The 20,000-nt window shown below is 43.2% G+C and overlaps 2 protein-coding genes across 2 annotated transcripts in view; one reads left to right on the forward strand and one right to left on the reverse strand.

Moving 5' to 3' along the window:
- Positions 1 to 8,251, forward strand: part of mrps5 (mitochondrial ribosomal protein S5) — a gene marked incomplete at its 5' end in the record, with an annotated part of 27,109 nt that extends 18,858 nt beyond the window's left edge. The window contains 6 exons of the mRNA XM_080849457.1: positions 4,542 to 4,632; positions 5,032 to 5,078; positions 5,240 to 5,297; positions 5,780 to 5,842; positions 6,055 to 6,191; positions 7,733 to 8,251. Of these exons, the coding sequence (XP_080705583.1) occupies positions 4,542 to 4,632; positions 5,032 to 5,078; positions 5,240 to 5,297; positions 5,780 to 5,842; positions 6,055 to 6,191; positions 7,733 to 7,957 (621 nt within the window). The 3' untranslated portion in view covers positions 7,958 to 8,251. The remainder of the gene's footprint in view (positions 1 to 4,541; positions 4,633 to 5,031; positions 5,079 to 5,239; positions 5,298 to 5,779; positions 5,843 to 6,054; positions 6,192 to 7,732) is intronic.
- A 2,524-nt stretch (positions 8,252 to 10,775) lies between these two features.
- LOC308373097 (myelin and lymphocyte protein-like) lies at positions 10,776 to 19,288 on the reverse strand (the record flags this gene model as incomplete). Its single annotated transcript, XM_080848509.1, has 4 exons — positions 10,776 to 10,850; positions 11,388 to 11,516; positions 11,790 to 11,957; positions 19,202 to 19,288. 4 exons carry the CDS (start codon positions 19,286 to 19,288, stop codon positions 10,776 to 10,778), a joined length of 459 nt encoding a protein of 152 aa, XP_080704635.1.
- Between the last annotated feature and the right edge of the window lie 712 nt (positions 19,289 to 20,000).

Consider the following 20,000-nt stretch of genomic DNA (forward strand, 5'->3'; position numbering starts at 1 on the left):
ATTGATGGATGCAGAGATAGGATCCAGGAATGAAGATGTGTTGTCGCTGTTATCGCCTGACAGAACTGTGAGCAGCTGAAAAGGAGCCCTTTAAATGTGTATGTGTGTGTGTGTGTATGTATGTGTATATATATACAGTACTGTGCAAAAGTTTTAGGCAGGTGTGAAAAAATGCTATGAACTAAGAATGCTTTGAAAAATGTAAACAATAAATGTTTATTTTTTATCCATTTACATGGTAAGACTGAGCACAGCAACAAGACACAACGTAGTTATACTGCATCAGCAGGGTCTCTCCCAGACAAAGATTTCAAAGCAGACAGGGGTTTCAAAATGTGCAGTTCCAGCTCTTTTGAAGAAGACGTTGAGGATCGTAGACGCAGTGTTCAGCCAAGGAAACTTAATGCAGCTGATGAAAAACACATCAAGCTTATTTACCTTCGAAATCGGAAGATTTCAAGCAGTGGCATCAGCTCAGAACTGGCAGAAACCAGTGGTACCCAGGTACAGACATTTACTGTCCGGGGAAGTCTGGCCAGAAGTGGTCTTCATGGAAGAGTTGCAGCCAAAAAGCTCTACCCCGACAAGGAAACAAGGCCAAGTGACTGAACTAAGCACGTAAACATAGAAACTAGGGTGCAGAAACATGGCAGAAGGTGCTCTGGACTGATGAGTCAAAATTAGAAATATTTGGCTGTTGAAGAAGGCAGTTTGTTCGCTGGAGGCTGGAGAGAGGTACAATAATGAGAGTCTGCAGGCAACAGTGAAGCATGGTAGAGGTTCCTTTCCAGTTTGGGGCTGCATTACTAGATAGATACATAGATACATAGATACATAGATACATAGATACATAGATACATAGATAGATAGATAGATAAATATAGATATATAATATGCACGCAATCACACACACACACACACACACACACAAAAGTGTATACGCACACATACCCTCACTGCTGTCTTGTCTCGGCAGCAGTCTTAATGACAGTCATCTCCCTCTCACCAGTGTTCAGTCTCGTTCCACCTGCTTTAGTACGAGTAGAGCTGGATCTCATTGGATGCCTTTATGCTTTTGTGATTGGAGATTGCAGTTACCCTTCAAATCAGTGTGTTTGGAGGAGCAGGGGGCCGGGGCTGCATGTCAGCGTGGTTGTGGGGGATTCTGTTGTTGTTGTTGTTGCTGGAATCAGTGTGTGTGTGTGTGTGTGTGTGTGTGTGTGTGTGTGTGTGTCTGTGTGTGTGTGTGTGTGTGTGTCTGTCTGTCTGTGAGGTAATTGATGCGTTGCACATTGGCACATTTGGGAGAAGCCCCTGCAATAAAAGCGGAGGCAACAATGTTGTTAAGCCACTTGGCGTTTTATTCTCCGTTTCTTTCCCATTTTCTCTCTTACAGTGACTCTCTCTCTTTCTGACAGTGAATCCCTGTCTCTCTGGATTGGTATTGTAGTCACGCAGTAACTTTGTGATACTGTACTACAAAAGGGATGCAGTCGAAATATTAGAGGAATGTTTTCCAGCTGCTAACCGTGTTCATCAAGGATGACCACTCTCACTCGCCCTTATTCTCCAGCTTGCTACTGGCATTGCTGCCACCGCTGCTGCTGATGATGAGGCAAAGTCACTGTGCAATCATACAGCCATCCCTGTAACCACCACTACCAGGCTGCTCTTGAGCTGTGGAGCCTGTAGCCCAGGCTGCTCTTGAGCTGTGGAGCCTGTAGCCCAGGCCGGTCTGGATCTGTGGAGCCTGTAGCCCAGGCTGGTCTGGAGCTGTGGAGCCTGTACCCCAGGCTGGTCTGGATCTGTGGAGCCTGTGGCCCAGACTGCTGGGTGGATATGCCCAGGGCTTTAGCTCAGGAGCATACAGCCCACCTCAGAGAACAGAGGAGAGAACAGCAGTGTGTGTGTGTGTGTTCGTGTGTGTGTGTGTGTGTGTGTGTGTGTGTGTGTGTGTGTGTGTGTGTGTGTGTGTGTGTGTGTGTATATGTGTGTGCTCAGGAGCATACATCCCAGCTCAAAGAACAGAGGAGAGAACAGCAGTGTGAGTGTGAGTGTGAGTGTGTGTGTGTGTGTGTGTGTGTGTGTGTGTGTGTGTGTGTGTGTGAGAGAACAGCAGTGTGGGTGTCTCTGAGACACAGGCCTGCTCTGCACAAGGCTGGATCCGCTTGGCTGGCTTTCAGCAAACGTCTACCCTCTCCATCTGTCTTCTGATTTTGTGTGTGTGTGTGTGTGTGTGTGTGTGTGTGTGTGTGTGTGAGTGAGCCTGCATACATGTGTGTGTGTGACTGAGCCTACATACGTGTGTGTGTGTGTGTGTGTGTGTGTGTGTTTCAGTTATTTAATCCAATCTGCATGATAAGTATATGAGGGTTATGAATGATCATCATGATCAGTATTGTTCTGCAGGAAGTTTATAGGCAGAGAAAAATATGGAATTACAGGGAGCATCATTAAAGAAGGGGTTTGACTGATGAGTGTGTTTGTGTGTGTGTGTGTGTGTGTGTGTGTGTGTGTGTGTGTGTGTGTGTGTGTGTGTGTGTGTGTGTGTGTTAATATCACCCCTTGTGCTATGCCAGTCAGACTGAACAGATGGCGCTGCATGCCAAAGCTACACCGACAGCCTGCAAGTGGGAGTCTCTTTCTCTTCCTTCATCTGCCTCTCTCTCTCTCCTTCTCTTTCCCTCTATCTCATTCTCTCTCTTCACGTTCTCCCTCTCCCTCTCTCTCTCCTTCTCTTTCCCTCTCTCTCTCATTCTCTCTTTCCTTCTCTTTCCCTCTCTATCTAATTCTCTCTCTTCACGTTTTCCCTCTCTCTGTCTCATTCTCTCTCTTAACGTTTTCCCTCTCTCTCTATCTCATTCTCTCTTTTCACGTTTTCCCTCTCTCTCTCTATCTCATTCTTTCTCTTCACGTTTTCCCTCTCTCTCTCTCATTCTCTCTTTCCTTCTCTTTCCCTCTCTATCTAATTCTCTCTCTTCACGTTTTCCCTCTCTCTCTATCTAATTCTCTCTCTTCACGTTTTCCCTCTCTCTGTCTCATTCTCTCTCTTAACGTTTTCCCTCTCTCTCTATCTCATTCTCTCTCTTCACATTTTCCCCCTCCATATTTTCCTCCTCTAGCACACTGCTTAGCTTCCTCTCTTCTAGCTCCCTCCTTCCCTCCCCCCATCCTGTGGAGTTTAATGTGGCCATGTTGGGTTGAGGATAGCTTCTAATGGAGGCTAGAAAGACGTGCTGATCGGCAGTTAGGCTAGAATCTGAACCTGTAGTTCCGCAGCTCCTCTGTGTTAAGTGAAGGGCAGAGCCGAAGCCGTGCAGGGCTGCGTAGCATTAGACGTAGCATTAGACTGCCCCCTGCTGGTGGACCGCAAGGCTGACGCCACAGACGTGACACAGCTCAGAGGCAGCTGGACTGTCAAGGCAGTGTGTGTGTGTGTGTGTGTGTGAGGTGTGTGTGAACTGTTATGAGCATCCTCACTTCTGTGTGTGTTTGTGATGGATTGGCCTAAATAAGACCCTGCAGTGTGTGTGTGTGTGTGTGTGTGTGTGTGTGTGTGTGTGTGTGTGTGTGTGTGTGTGACCCTGCAGTAGGGGTGGCCTGTGGTAGATTTGACACAGAGGCTATTGCAGCAGCATTAAGCAGGACCATTTAAGGACCGTAACTACCCTAACTAAGCTATGATGCACAACTAGAATTGTATGTTGGCCCCTAGCATGGTCGGGTCTAACGAGTATCCATGTACAGCGGTGCAGATGGGGTTTTCAAACTGGGGAAGGCGCTAACATCGCCTAATCAGCTGTGCAGACTTATTAACTGATGATTGTCGCCTTACCTAGGGAGAGTGGGGGGGACGTATCGGGGTCACTATGAATCTGGGGGGGACATGTCCCCAGTGCTTTCTGCGCCCCTGTCCATGTACCCTTTTGCTCTCCCAATCAGACACTCAGCTTGACTTCCATGTCAATATCTCATGTTGGTTCAGGACACCAGGGTTCTGGTTTTGGAGCGGGCCCATCCGGTGTGGACGTGCGGCCATCTTGGCACTCTCTCCAGCTGGGTAGAGGCGATATGAAAAAAAAAGGCATTTCATACGCAATTAAAGCCCGCAGTAAATGTCCATTGTGAAGCCATAACAGCGCTCCGACTCTCTCGAGCCTGAAAATGGCATGTACAGAAATCAAAGAGGTCGTTAAGCGACATGATTTAATTGCAAATGAGCTCTGGTGGCGTCTCCGTCCGAGGCCTGTGTGCAGATGGGAGGTGAAGGAAGACCATTGATGGGGGAGAAGGGCAGGATGGAGTGGGTAGAAGAGTTACTGCAGTTAGAAGGAATATGGCGGGACTGAAATCATGTCATGCTGTAGTCCTGGACTTCCTGAGGGGGGGGGGGCTCACATGGGGCTTCTCTTTGGGAATTGCCTGTGGGGATGCTGTCACTAGACCAGGCAGGCACCTAACCTGTTTAATGTGTGTGTGTGTGTGTGTGTGTGTGTGTGTGTGTGTGTGTGTGTGTGTGTGTGTCTCTTTGTGACTGACAGGTGAAGAGTGTGTTCCATATGACGGCCAAGGAGGGCAGGAAGAGGTCCATCAGCTGCCTTGTCGCCGTGGGCAACGGTAACGGAGCTGCAGGTGAGACACATTTGTTTGTGTTTTCTTCCATCTATGTGTCTGTCTGTAGACTGAGCAGGTGTGAGTGAGTGAAAAAGAAAAGAGTTAATACTCAAATGAATGCAGGATGAAGTTTGGCTCCGGTGTTTCCAATAAAAATAAACTCTTATGTCAGTGTTGTGGTCGATTTTAATTTGCTCTCCTCTAAAGGGGATGGAATATTTGATATTTGGTTCCCTCTAAGTGTTAATAACTTTAAAAACGAGTTAATGAAACAGATGGGCTACATATTTCCACAGACCCAGATGTTATGTTTAATAATGTTGTCCAATTTGTTATCGTGTGTGTGTGTGTGTGTGTGTGTGTGTGTGTGTATGTGTGTGTGTGTGTGTGTGTGTGTGTGTGTGTGCACCTCCACAGGGTTTGCCGTGGGAAAAGCAGCAGACAGAACCACAGCTTTGAGAAAAGTAAGCTTCTGCTGATATACTCTCTTTGTGTGTCTGTGTGTCTGTGTGTGTGTGTGTGTGTGTGTGTGTGTGTGTGTGTGTGTGTGTGTGTTTGTGTTGAATTGCATTTCCTATTTTGTTGGGATAATAGTCTAACTCTAACTGTCTTCCTGTATCTCCAGGCAAAGAACAGAGCCATACATTACCTGTACTACATTGAGAGATACAACAACCACACCAGTAAGTCACACACCATTGGACAGATGAGCACAGTTCCGTTGTACTCTAGCGTGGCCAGAAACTTGCTGCAGTGACTCTCTCTCTCTCTCTCTCCCTCTCTCTCTCTCTCATAATACACACACTGAATCACAGGCCCCCTGCAGCCACAGCAAATGTTCAGCTTTTGTGTGTGCATATACTGTATATGTGTGTGTGTGTGTGTGTGTGTGTATGTGGCAGGTGTGTATCTGAACTCTGTGACCCCTTTCATTCGCCACACATATTTGGTGTGAAGCAGCCCACAGGAAGTGCATCACACACAAAAATCCACTGAGTCGTGATCTAAAGGTCAACCACCACCAAAACAACAACAAAAAATCGAGCAGCTAGTGTGTGTGTGTGCTCGTGCAATGCCAAATGAAAGTGCGAGACGTGGCAAAGCGACCTTTGAAGGACCATGAACATCAATACAGAGCTAACTCCCTTTTCTCCCTGTTTTCTAGTTTACCATGACATTGAGGCAAAATTCAAGAAGACCACGCTACTTATGAAGAAACAAAACAAAGGTAACAGCTGACCTAAATACACAATGTCAGATTCTTAGACCGTTTCTGTGTGCTCTTAGTAATTGTGTGTGTGTGTGTGTGTGTGTGTGTGTGTGTGTGTGTGTGTGTGTGTGTGTGTGTGTGTGTGTGTGTGTGTGTGTGTGTGTGTGTGTGTGTGTGTGTGTGTGTGTGTGTGTGTGTGTGTGTGTGTGTGTGTGTGTGTGTGTGTGCAGGTCACGGTCTGCATTGCCACAGAGCAATCATCACCCTGTGTAAGTTGATTGGCGTCCAGGACTTGTATGCTAAAGCAGAGGGCTCCGTCAATCTCCTCAACATCACCAGAGCCCTCTTCCACGGCTTGGCCACGCAGGTGAGTCACACACCCGTCGCCGTGGAGATCTTCCTCCAGTGGCAGGACCGGTTAACATTCTAATATGAAAGTCACCACTCCGCTCATTGCTAGACTGTTCTGTGGCAGGTACTTCTACTTGTCATTCGCCCTCACCTAATGCTTATATATAATTGTAGCGAAGGGAGAATGTGGTCACCCCACCCGGACTCGAACACGGGTCAACGGGGTGCCAAACATGCGCTCTGACCGCCACACCAAAGAGCCCGGCTCAATGGCGTGGCAGCCAGAGAGCATATTCACCTGTAGGGACGATCACATCGTCACACTACCCTCACCTTCGGGAAGCGCAACCACACTTCACACACACAGGCATTCATCATGCATACACCAATCATGCTTCTCCCATCCAGAGCACCCCACACAAGTGCTTCACCCAACCATGGGGTCCTTCACACGGGGTCAACATTCCTGGGGGTTCCTCACACAATGGTCCTGGTTGCGCTTCCGATGACCTCACAGCAGGGCATCCCACTTCTGACACCATTTGTAGCGAAGGGAGAATGTGGTCACCCCACCCGGACTCGAACACGGGTCAACGGGGTGCCAAACATGCGCTCTGACCGCCACACCAAAGAGCCCGGCTCAATGGCGTGGCAGCCAGAGAGCATATTCACCTGTAGGGACGATCACATCGTCACAATAATATATAATATATAATGTATATATAAATATATATATGTATTAATAATATATAAGCGCAAATTGTACAGGTGAATGCTAAGTTGAATATTGAACAGTGAATACAATGAAATGAGCCCAGGTCCTCTTAAAACTGTGAGTACAAGTCGTTTAAGTAAGGATCTGTCCACACAAACAGCGCTAGTCTACTGTCCAGAAAGCAGTACGTGGATTTGGTTTCTGAAGTTCAAGAGGAAAATTCATTGAAATAATTAATTTACATTGTTTTTAGTGCTGTCAGTTTAACGCGTCATTAACGGCATTAATGCAAACCCATTTTAACGCCGTCATTTTTTTATCGCGCGATTAACGCGTGAAAATGTCAACAGGCAGCTGGCTGAAAGCACAGAAGTAGTAGGCTTACCTTTTATTGGTAACCTAACTGTTACGGTTCATTGTTTTTGAAATAAGAGGCCTGACTTGTATGTTCACAGCAAACTTGAAAATATTAAGCCATGGTTTAACCTGCACTATAGGCCTTGTTTATCTGAAATGTGCACTTTATAATTTTATTTTATTTATCTGTTTGGCAATGTTGTTTTTCAATAAAATAAAACATTGCATAAAGCAAGCCAATCCACTTTTCCATGTTGATAAAAATAAAATAAATAAAATAAAAATTATGGAAAAACATAATTGAAGGGACATTTAGAATAGACAAAAAATTGCGATTAATCGCAATTAAATATTTTAATCGTTTGACAGCACTAATTGTTTTCTATGAGAGGTGCTATACAAACACCAAAGTTTATTATTATAATTTTAATGATTATTATTATTACTTTTCATGCTCCTGTCTTTTTCCTTCTTTCCTTCCCTAGGAGACACACCAGACTCTGGCGGACAAGAAGTGTTTGAACGTGGTGGAGTTCCAGGCCGAGCGTGGCCCCCTGCCCATCGTTGTTGCCCGGCCCGCGCAAGGAGCCCGCCAGGACCCCGAGCCATTGGACGAGGTGCCCAGCACGCGCCTGAACTGGAAGGAGGTTCAGGTAGCCCAGGGTATGAAGCGCTCCGTATGGACGGGAGTGAAAAGGACCATCTGGTGATTCGACTTGGCCAGCGTGACAGTCAGAAACCACCTTTGAACCACCTTTCAGAGGCTACTTGCTCATGATCCTATGCAGCCTTCCAGGATATACCGCTGTCTCATTATGAACTGAAACTAAAATGACTGATTTGACCGCACATGGACTGGTTCTTGGTCTGTATAGTTCTATATGTTTCTGTTCTGGTTGGTTATGTGGAGCAGGAGAACCGGCTGCAAGTGTAACTGCGTATGTCATGTTGTCACAATAACGAGCTGATTAAAGTTTTAAGCCGCCAGGCTTAGTTGGCACTTCTCTTTTTGAGTGTTGTGCTTCTTTTGAGAAGAGCCTTCACTTGCAAGGATGCTCAGACCACTCACAACAGTCAGCACCCCACATGCATGAAATCAAACACACACACACACACACACATCCATACACAAGCACACACCAAAGCCTCATCAAGTCCTGTTTGTTGTCCTTGCCTTTAACCTTCATATTTTATTTTCCCACCCGCACACTGATTTAATCTTGTGTTTAGACTGTGTGTGTGTGTGTGTGTCAGTTTGGTGTTTGTCTTGTAATAGGCCCCCTGGGGAAGCCTCTGTGCCTCATGCATAATGCAGAGATTCTCTGCAGGGCCACTGATGACTACTCTGCCCATTTCATGCCTGCCTGGTATCTCAAGCTGGTCTTTTTGTGTTTGAAATTGTTCAAAACCACCTTTACACACACACACACACACACACCGTCTCTGCCAATATCAATTCCTGGATGAGGCTTGTTTGTGTGAATAGGTGCAACTCAAACACACATTAGAGAATAGATGTTGAAAGGGGTTCTGTCTTAGGTTTAAATTGTTAAAGTGCTGACTACATGAAAAGCGTTTGTTTTCTCTAATGTTCCTGTTTTTAAAAGCTGACTGGCTTCAATACGCTTAAGCAGATTGGAGATCTACTGCCCCCATGTGGACACTGTTGAGCTTAGTCAGCCTGCAGGTGAGGAGAGTGCAGCCTTTAAAAACACTGATACGACTGTGTTTGTCATTTGGTTGATACAGCCACCTATTACTTCAGGATGTTTCGTACTAATTTTGCAGAGTCATACCAGGTTTTCCCTAGAATCCGAGCTGGATACATATTTGCTTTTCCTCTGACTCACCCAAGAGTGCTTTAGCTATTATTCTATTATGTATGTGTTTGCAGTGTAAATACACGAATGTACTGACAAAGGTCTCTTGCCTCTGTTTCAGGTTTCTGTTTTTCACATTAGCATGCCAAGGTTTAACCAGGTTTAACTTAAGTCTACACATCCAATACTCATAGCTGAGTCTAGGCCTGGCCTACATCATTTCAACTAAAACGCCATTAGGAAATGAATGCGTGTTTACAAGAAAGCAACGTTTATGTGAGCCCTTTTAGTTGTGTGTGTGTGTGTGTGTGTGTTTTGCCGCTCTAATAAGGGACAGTAGCATGAGGATCCGTCTCCGTGTCCATGACCTGATGGCCCATATTAGCGTGACACCCGAGTCATGTGGGTATTGTGCGCCCAGGAATGAGTGAGACGGACATGAGTGGGGGCTTCAGCCCTCAGCACATAACAGGCTGGGATGAAGATGGCAGAACCTGAAAAGAGCGGAAATTTGAGCCGATACCTCCTGCCCCGCACACGAAACGGTCCTTAGCGAAACGTCCACAACCCGCCATGCTGGATGTAATCTGAGACTTTACGCACCACTTCTCACAGTTAAGCTACAGCCTTACATCTTAGGCACATTTCCGACAAGCGAGCCTTTAGTTTTACCGAACCAAGGATTCACTGAGTGAAGGAAAATCATTGGAAAATATGTTCTCGTTGACATCGTTTATCAGCACAATTCTAGGCACACCTGCTTCCTCACATTTCTCTCTCTTCCAGTGTTTCTTTGTTCTTCTTTCTTAAACAATGTGCTTTTTTCTTGTAAGTATTGTTATTCACAACATTAGTTAGTGATATCATTGCCACTATGGGTCTGTGCTAACATGAGGGTCTTTGCAATGGAATGGTGGAATTGTCAAACGTTCCTCCAAGGGGTTTCTAGAATTGTAAGCTCTTTCCTGGCCTTGGACACCTGCTGAAATGGGTGTGGGTATCCATATCACACAAGCAGTGCTCTGCTGATAAGTAGGGCTACATTCAGGATATTGAAGATCAAGAATGATGTGGAATGTGTCCTTCAATAAATATCTTTGTAGGGATGTAAATGCCTCGTTCACGTGCATTTGACATTTTTTCAGACTACACAAATGTGAACATTTTTGGAAAGAACATCCATTGACAGGCTCTTCAATACACGTTCATTTATTTAAAACATTATGTTAGGCATATTTCTTACAAAATGCATACTCAGCACTTGAAATATATAAAACAGGCCCTCTCAGTACAAAGCTTGACTTTATAAAAGTTTGGTTTAGTCAAGTGCCATAAATCTGTGTCTTATTATTTTTTTTTACAAAAAAACTGATTATAAAAATCTTTTTCCCCTCTACTATCGATCGATAATACGCTTAATAAAAATAGGTGAAAAACGATTCAAAGAGTCTTAGCTTGTGTGCATAGACACCCAAACGAAAACATACAGGTATTTGTACAGTACATTACTAAGGAAATTATGTTTGGAGGCCTATATCTGTTTGCGAGTTTGTATAAAACATACAGTGCTCTCTAAACCACTGACGCTATCAATCAGATGTGTGCGGTTTAGATAGAGCAACCTTTCTCCTTCAGGACTGACTTGAGATTCTTCTTACTCTCCCAGAGTTCTGTGTTTTGTAGTTTTTCTGGCTGAATGCAGTGTTGATCAGAAAGACTTCCACCTGATCGCTGAGAGGATGCAGTGGATGAAGTAGAAGAGGGTAGCGGTGTAGGAGAAAACCTGAAAAACACCCAAATAATAAACTTTATTACAGGCTCAGGGCCCACATGGAAGATGTACAATACATATAATCAATACATTACATATAAATATACATACATACATACATACAATCATAAATACATATAAATACACAAGGAAAGAAGGGCTAAAAAAGGCACTTATGCCAGTGTTCCCAGATCTTAGATGTGTACTTGACCGAGCTGCGGCCAGGGTCTGTCATCAGATCAATTATAACATTTGAAGAGCGGTCCAGCCGACACAAGGGTCACAAATGTAAAGACCCCAGATCAACAAAACGCCCCCAATGCTTTTGACTATTTTTAGCTCTTAACTAACCTTAGTTTGCAGACTTAACTTTTCAATATAGATCTATAGAAGTCAATAATGTTCACTGCTAACATTTATAGTTCATTTATGTATACATAGGCATTCCTTCATTCCAACATTATTTAATTGATTAGTTTACAGAAACAACTGGTTGAATGTCAATCAATAGAACCCTGTGGATGTTGTAAGACATGCTGAGGTTCTTACCACTGCTGCAATGTCGATCTGGTAGTACTTGAAGTTAGATCTATCTTTGGAGTAAAGAAGGGTTACCCAGGCGAGTGGAACCGAGGCACTCAGGTAGAACATGGCAGCCACAAAGTGATACACAAAGTCCTGTGAGCAAGAGATATGTATACCAGTGAAAAAACAACATGCGACATGTTTGTGATATGTTTAAAGACTTGTGACAGTACTATCCAAAGACTTATGAACTTAGGCCTACAATGAGCACACATTCTTCAGCCAGGCTGTTCGAGTACGCAAAAAAATATTGACAGAGCAAATTACCCACACTGTATGCGCAATCATGCAAATACATCTAACCATGTACCATACACACGCACTCACACACGAACAGATGAATGCCACGGTGGGGCTAGTTCTTACCGCAGTGGCCCATCCTCCGCTGTTCTTGTGCCCTCCACAGGCGAAGATGATGAGCCAGAGGAAGGTCATGACGAAACAGAAGACAGAGACGAACATCACCCATCCCTGGGGATTGTTTGGCGTCACATGTGTGGAGGCTACCAGGATCCACACCAAACCTCCAAACACCTACCATTACAGTGGAACAGGAGGTAGAGAAGTCGTTTAGTAATCAGAAGGTTGCTAGTTCGATTCCCTGTTGAAGTGTCCAAGACACTTAACCCCTAATTGCTCCTGATGTGCAGAGTGCCATCAGTGTAAAATGTAAAATGTAAAAAATGTGTATACATCCTTGTAAGTCGCTTTGGATAAAAGCTTCTGCTAAATGAATAAATGTAACACAAACACCATCAGGAGAATGTACAGTATTGGGCATAACCTGCTTGCTGCATGGTCCATACACATGATGTACATTCACATACGTGTTTGATAGATAGAAATACATTATCTTTCAAGGACTGGCAGGAACACGTTTTACATAGTCAGCCTAAACAGTCTGCACCTTTTTTGAAAAAGCAAAGCCATCATTTCTGACTGAACTCTACTGAACACCATCATATAGTTAACAACCTTTTTCATCAAAGCAGAATGAGACTTCTGCCAGCATGCCTCAACGTTCATTAATTTCCAACCAACAACACAGATGCTCTCCAGAAGAGAATGTTTTTAACCCAATTAATCACATCAGAACATAAGAGTAGGCAGCAATCTTGCAAAGCCTTAGGTACAGTATGTGAAACCACAATGATAACTACTTCCACTAAAAACAATGCCATCCTCTGATTGGAACCAGTACTGTTTATACTGCTTTGGGGCAGACAACTGAAACTCTTCACATCCCTAACTAAACAATTGTGAAATTACTGATATAACCTATTCACTAAAAGATGCATGTTTAGCCATAAATAGGATTGAATAACCAAAAGCCACAAAAGCCCCATCATTGAGCTATCCTGCTATCCGATTTAACCTGAGTGTGAAATACACCTGTGCACCTCGTAGGCAACAGGGCGAGACCAGCAGAATCATATTCCCATGCAGGTTAAATGAAGTTAACTGAAACTGTGCCCTAAACGATTATTCCGTTGCTAAATTGAGGCACACGTTGAGATAGTACAGGAACCACATTCACTAATGCCCAAGATGTGCTACAAAAAGACCTAGTAAAAGTTACGTGTAATGTGTTTTAATCATTTAAGTGCGCATGCTGAACCATGAAAATATGACAGAACCTGTGTTCTTCGTAACCATATTTACACAGGATATCTCTTTTCAAAATGCAAAGATAAAAAGTTTTACAGAGAACAATTGTATTTAGCTTAAGTCGTTTAGCTTGAGTCGACTTCAGAAACATTGCAAACTTCTTTGAATGCACTCACCAGTTCAGGTAAATAGAATATATCCGGTGCAGTAGTACAAATCCCAAGCCCACTGGGCAGATTCCCCATCGGCTGAGCTGTGGCCACCGCCATGACCGCTGTCTCCTCTGTCCGTTATCTGAGTGGACTAACGGAGACACAGGTGCACCTTTTCAACAGAGTGCAGGACCTGAAAAACCAGCTTAAACATTACGGTCCCTACGGACACACCCTGTTATTATCAGCCTCCCTGAGCTGCCTGCTTGATGTGGTGTTATGTGCACAGAGAACTAGTGAAAACGGTCGCCAACTTGTTGTTTGTTTGTTTGTTTGTTTGTTTTGCAGCCAGCAAGGTGCATTTGTTGTGGTGATACCTTATGAATTTTTGAGATGGACAGTGACCTCATCCCAGACTGTCGCCTTCACGCAAGCACGCATACACAGATACTCTAGAAGCTGACACATTTGATATTTATTTGAAAGAACACTTGATGTTCAGATCACATATGAAGTTACGTTTCACATCATCAAGTCAGGAGTGGCAAGTAAGTATCTTTGTTGTTACATATATTGACTAGCTACGCATTTCCTGAAGGAAATACCAGTGCATGCAAATCTAAACATAAACAGGGGGGAGGGGCTATGTAAAGCATCTCAGAGTTAAATATAGTTAGATGCAAAGAAATGAAAGGGATGGTTAAGTAAGATGTTAAGATAGAGAGAAAGAAAGAGAGAGATAGTGTTGATAGGTGTGGTCAGTGTAGTTGGGATTGTTGCTATGTTGGTTGCAAGCATGTTGCTGTGGTAGTCAGTGTGGTTGCTAAGGTAGTCTGTCTGTCTGTCTGTCTGTCTGTCTATCTATGTTCCTGCTGCTCAAGGGGTAGAACAGGGTGCTGATAACACCAAGTCGCACAATGCACTGTCCCCGCGTTTGTAACATACGTCAACTTGCCCCACTGTCCGGCCCTCGACTTTGACCAATTTTTTTCGGCCCTCTGTGTATTTGAGTTTGACACGCCTGACTTATAGTGATATAAGTGTTTGATAAATTAATATACATGTAAATATCTCACTTATCCTGGCCTTGTTGCATCCAATTAGAAAGATGAGGAGCTAGTGGTGAGGACGAAGTAGAAGACAGAGACAAACACCACCCAGCCTTGAGGGATCTTCACAACAACATCTCTGGATGCTACCAGGATCTGCCAAATATCTGGGGAGATACAGAGAGAGATAGAGAGAGAGAGAAAATGTCTGGTAGTAATGCTCATATTCAAAACATAAAAACATCTAAAACACACTTAAACAGGATATTAGACAAAGTGGGGAGAAAACAGATCTTATCAATCACATTTCACTGTCTGTGAAGCTTCAGACTGAGCTCCGTCCTCTAAAGTTTTCACCTCGTACTCAGTTGTAGCAATAAATAAATCATCCAATTTTGTAGGAACAGTGTTTAGCAAATCAAATTGTTCTATTTGTACGAGGAGGGGGTAATCCATCAGAAACATCAGCTACTGTCTGGGTTTGATTGACAGCCCATAATGTGATGGTAAAAGCTTGCGACCTTTAGAAGGGTACATAGACTAATTCACTTTGTTGGGACAGTAACCATGTTTTGCTGACGTTCACGAATGATCGATAGGATTTATCTTGTATCGTTGAGTCATTGCTTTGATGACAATTTTGTGTAGTTGTAGGCTATTATTTGCAGCATAGATTATGCAAGATATATGGTTTCAAAACCATGAAGCTAGCAACAGTGCTGAAACAGAGATATCAACATCCTGGGACAGAATAACGCTCTGTTTCCGATCATGAATCATGTTTTTTATACTCATATAAAGGCTGGCTGCGCCCAGCTCATCTTTGGAGCTTGTTCATGATATTTGGTTGTGACACCCTACCTCTTAATATGATTTCATAATCATTAATATTAACACATTTATTTATTTATTTATCTAACAGTGTGTGTGTGTGTGTGTGTGTGTGTGTGTTTACATGTACACAGACATACTCAACAAGGCTGTTGATGAATTTGATATTTATTTTAAAAAAACACTCAATGTTTGATCACACCTTAAGTTACATTTTACATCATGTCAAGAGTGGCAGATTAGCATTATTGTAGCAAACTCAGTTGTGTGCCCTTGTTTCATTTATTGACTTAATTTTCTTTATAACTGTAGATTGACATATATTACTAAATACTACGATTCAACTCTCTTTCTGTTCAGTTTTGTAGTTCTTTTATAGACATACATACATACATAGGTATATAGCAAAACAAAAGGGAAACTCTAACCACTGTACCCTCTAACATTTTGTGATTTTCTACCCCATGTTAGCATCGGTCAACAGATCAACTTGTGAATGGCAGGATTTATGGCTCTTGAGGGGTTGTGTCTATTGCCATGTTGGTTGTTGTTGTTGTTGTTGTTGACTGCATTGTTATTGATGTGTGTGTCTGGGATTTGTTGTTGTCCACTGTTGGTCCAAGGCAGCTGTCTTGTATTGTCTGGCTGTCTGTTGTCCTTCAGGAGGATTTCCACCGCAGGGCCGACAGAATTGTGTGAATGACGTACAGTAGTGTGGCAATAAAGGCCATGACCTGAAACACACACACACACACACACACACACACACACACACACACACACACGTCAACAAACTCACATTCAACTTTAAATGTGCACTGTCACTACAATGGACATAAAGAGAACACCCTTTAACCCTGGCAGAAGGATAAAAGCCATGGTCTTACCACAGCAGAAATGTTCAGCCGGTACAATTTTAGAAAGACCGCATTTCCGGTAGTGTTTTGGAACGCGATGGTCACATAGGCCTGGATCACTGCTGCACTCAGATAGAACAGAGCAGCGGTGGCATGATATGCCGTATCCTAGGAAAGAGAGATGGGAAAAGTCATTATTTGTGCCTTTGTGTCATTCTATGGCACGTAATCAGCGTCACTGCTACGGAGGAATTCCAAGTGTTCTTCCACGAGTCCGTATAGGAGAAACTATCAAGTCAAAAGGATTCAGTTTGGAACACTTAAAGATGTTCTCTTAAAAATGTAAGGATCTTATGTTGTGTTCTACTACTAGAACCTCATGTTAGTATTTAGACCCTGAGTTAGTGAGGCCTGTTTGAGAAACTGGTGACTCAAAAGTGTGTTTCTCCTCCTTTGGCTCTATGCTGACCTGCCGCTTAACTGCTGGAACGGGGTGCTGATAACACCAAAGTCCAGCCTGGTCTCAATCAGTCATGGGTTTGATACCCAGAGAGAACACATACTGATGAACAATTGAACATGTTTATCTGCACTGTACTGTAAATCTGTTTCTGAAGCATAAAGTTCTCACCATGCCTGGCCAAACACCACCCTTGTTGCATCCGAATAGAAAGATGAGGAGCCAGACGGTGGTGAAGAAAAAGCAGTAGACAGAGACAAACATCACCCAGGCTTGAGGGTTCACAAAGATGACAAACTCTGTGACTGCCAGCAGGATCCATACAAGTCCGCCAAATATCTGGGGGGATGAGAGAGATAGAGAGTCAGAGAAAGAGAGGGGATGGAGGCGTATTTTATCAGTCATAACTCTCTAGATGCAGCGTTACTGAACACATTACTTTTTTTCTCTGTTTTGTTTCACTTCATTAATTTGCAGGTGTAGTGTCATAGCATGACATCATTAACTGCCATGGACAAACAGGAAAGGTTTGAGTAACCATCTTCCCATAAATTAGCAGTCAAACAAGTCTAGCAGCTTTTTTGTGTGATTTGCATTCAATCCAGTTTTTGTTTTGCTGTCGATGAGATACACACAATACCTTGGTTGTTACCAATACACACAGTGATGGTTAGACGAAGTTAGATAGATTTACAACATTTTGTTTTCTTCTGTATGGGTGTGTGTGGTTATATTTCTTTTGTTTAGTATTTGAGTCATTTGTTTACATTGAACAAACACACAATATTTTACTCCAATCCCTAATGGATGGACCAGGATTTAGCTGAGATTACAACCGTCTGCAAAACATGGTCAATTTTAAACATGCATACTCTAAATCTTGGAATGTTTGGAGTCAGACGACTGAGAAAGCAACCAGAATGCACCCACTAACTATAGTGTGCACATTAGCACGTATGGTGCATTGGCCTCGGAGCTCAGACTCTACCCTGGACAAACAATTCATTGTAAAGCAGGATTTTCACAATGATACAACGATACAGCACGGAGCTCAGGAGAGCACATTGAAACCACCAGACTGAGCAAACAATGTTATCATCCCGCCTCCTTCAGCGGCCTCTTACTGAACTGAACACATTCAATACCACCTCGTTGATCCAGGAACGATAAGCTAGGAAATTACCAAATATTATTGCAATTTCATTTCATCAGTCTCTTAAGTCATACCTGACAGTAGACACGAAATGACAAGCGTAGCAGGCAGGCCACATTAGGGAGGCCTCTATTATGTAAAGTCACATGAATGTTTTTATGAACATGCAAATTAAATTGATCAAAATGAAAAACGGTACACGGTTGTGGTTGGGTTCAACCGTAAAACATTTCAGCTCATATTAATATATATGTATATTTATAAAATATGTTATTATATTATTATTATTATATATAATATAGCCTTAATTGGGGGATTGGAGCATACGTGAGAGGTGAGTCATCAGACTTCAGACTTTAGACAATCAGACACACCTTCATTTCTTCCGTGTTGCCAGCAATTTCAGAACTTTAATGAGATTCAGTTCCCCGCTCAAAAGCATGAGATGGACTGCTGCCAGTCAAAACCGTAATAGATAAATTGCTTTCTGAAGGGAGTTTGTAACTGGAAATCAAAGAAAATAATGAAGTTTCTTTGTGATCATGCAAAAACAGTGAGGCGCATCACTTGATAATACTTAAATGCACAGACTGGAAACATCTAGAAAACACTTCTTAACTAACTTGGTAAACATAATATACAGTATGTATCACTTTTTCACAGTCTTTCTCAAGGATCTTTGCCATGACATAAGCAGTTGCCTGTCCTAAATATTGCACCATTGAAGAGCCAGGAATCGTCTTGAGGCAGCTCTCAAAAAAAATCCATCCAGAGAGGAGATTGCCCAAAACACATTTATACACTTTAATTGTTTCTGGTCTCAAAAAAACATTGCTGTTCATCAAATTAGTCTTTTCTATTAGTATTTAAATGAATACGAATTCTTGTGCTCATGTGAACTGTTTTTAAAAGGGTATACTGCCTCTTTTACCAGGAAGTTTTTCAAATTCATCACTCTCGCAGCTGTTCTGTTTGCATTCTGTGCAAAGTTTTATTGAGTCTCAAGAGAGTGACGAAAGGTGAGATAGTCTGTAATTGTCTAACTGCGGTTTTGAAACATGTTCAATTATTCTGGGACACAACAGGAACAGAAGCAGACCATTCCACACCTCACCCATTCCCTCCTCTTATCTACACCACTTAAAAGTTTTAGCTCAACCACAATCACAACCCATCAGACAGCAGTGCACACATACATACTCACAGACACACACACACACACAACACCCTTCACATTCCCTCTTGCTCTCTGGTGCGTGAAACTCATTTTGAACCTGCTCCAAGCTGCTATCGGATAAAGCATTTAATCATCTAATTTATCAGCCTTGTCCCTTGGTTATATCACATTCTGATTAGGCAGTCAGAGATGGGCAGATGTCCACGTCCAAACAGGAGCTCCGCAGCGAACAGTGCTTATCAGAAACACCACTTACAAGTTTTAGCTCAACATCCCAACCCATCAGACACTTTTTTACAACAGCAGTGCACACATACATACTCACACACACACACACAACACCCTTCACATTCCCTCTTGCTCTGTGGTGAGTGCAACTCATTTTGAACCTGCTCCAAGCTGCCATCGGATAAAGCATTTAATCATCTAATTTATCAGCCTTGTATATATCACATTCTGATGAGGCAGTCAGAAAGGCCTTTTGTACTTACAAGCTCAGGAATGAAGAGGATGTCTGGCATGGTGGAGAACACTGCACATCCTCTGGGCAGGTAATTAGCGACCACTGATGAAGCCATGTCCGCACGTGTGTTTGTGTGAGAGTGTGTGTCAGTGATCGTGTGTGATGCCCAGCGAGTTCTTATCTAAAGTGAGAACTTTTTCTGAGCTCATCATTTTTAAAGCACACACCCAACTTCCCCCCTTTCCTTGTCCTTCCTGTTTTTAACCGCCAAGGATTTTCCGCCCACAATCATTTTAATGTTGGAACAGGGGGTGCCCTATTGAGGAGAAGGCAGGTGTGGTTTAAATGACAGTTATGTTGGTTAATAGTGAAACTCTGAATGATGAGTAGTGTGTGTGTGTGGGTGTGAACTCCTGTAAGTGTGTGTGTGTGCATTTCTGTAAGTGTGTGTGTGTGTGTGTGTGATCAGGTCACCAGAGTCAAGCACCTGAGAAGTGCACAGGAAGGTAGGGCAGTGTTTAACGGACCAACCTACAATTGGACAAAACACAACCTACCCCCAGAATAGAAACCTCAGAGTGTGTTTGGTTTACTTATTTGACTAGGCTGTGCCCCACCCCGATCCACTCCATGGCTTATAAACAACCCCCCGCTCATAAAATATGTTCACCTGACTCCTAGCCAAAACAATGAATGTGCAGTCAAATGTTTTTTTTTTTAAAGATTTGTTTTTGGCCTTTTATGCCTTTAATTGATAGATCAGTGCAGAGTTGGACAGGAAATGAGAGGGAGAAGAGGTAGGGAGTGGACAGGAGAAATGGCATCGG

The sequence above is a fragment of the Sprattus sprattus genome, assembly GCF_963457725.1.
Source record: "Sprattus sprattus genome assembly, chromosome: 12".
NCBI classification, from domain to species: domain Eukaryota; kingdom Metazoa; phylum Chordata; class Actinopteri; order Clupeiformes; family Clupeidae; genus Sprattus; species Sprattus sprattus.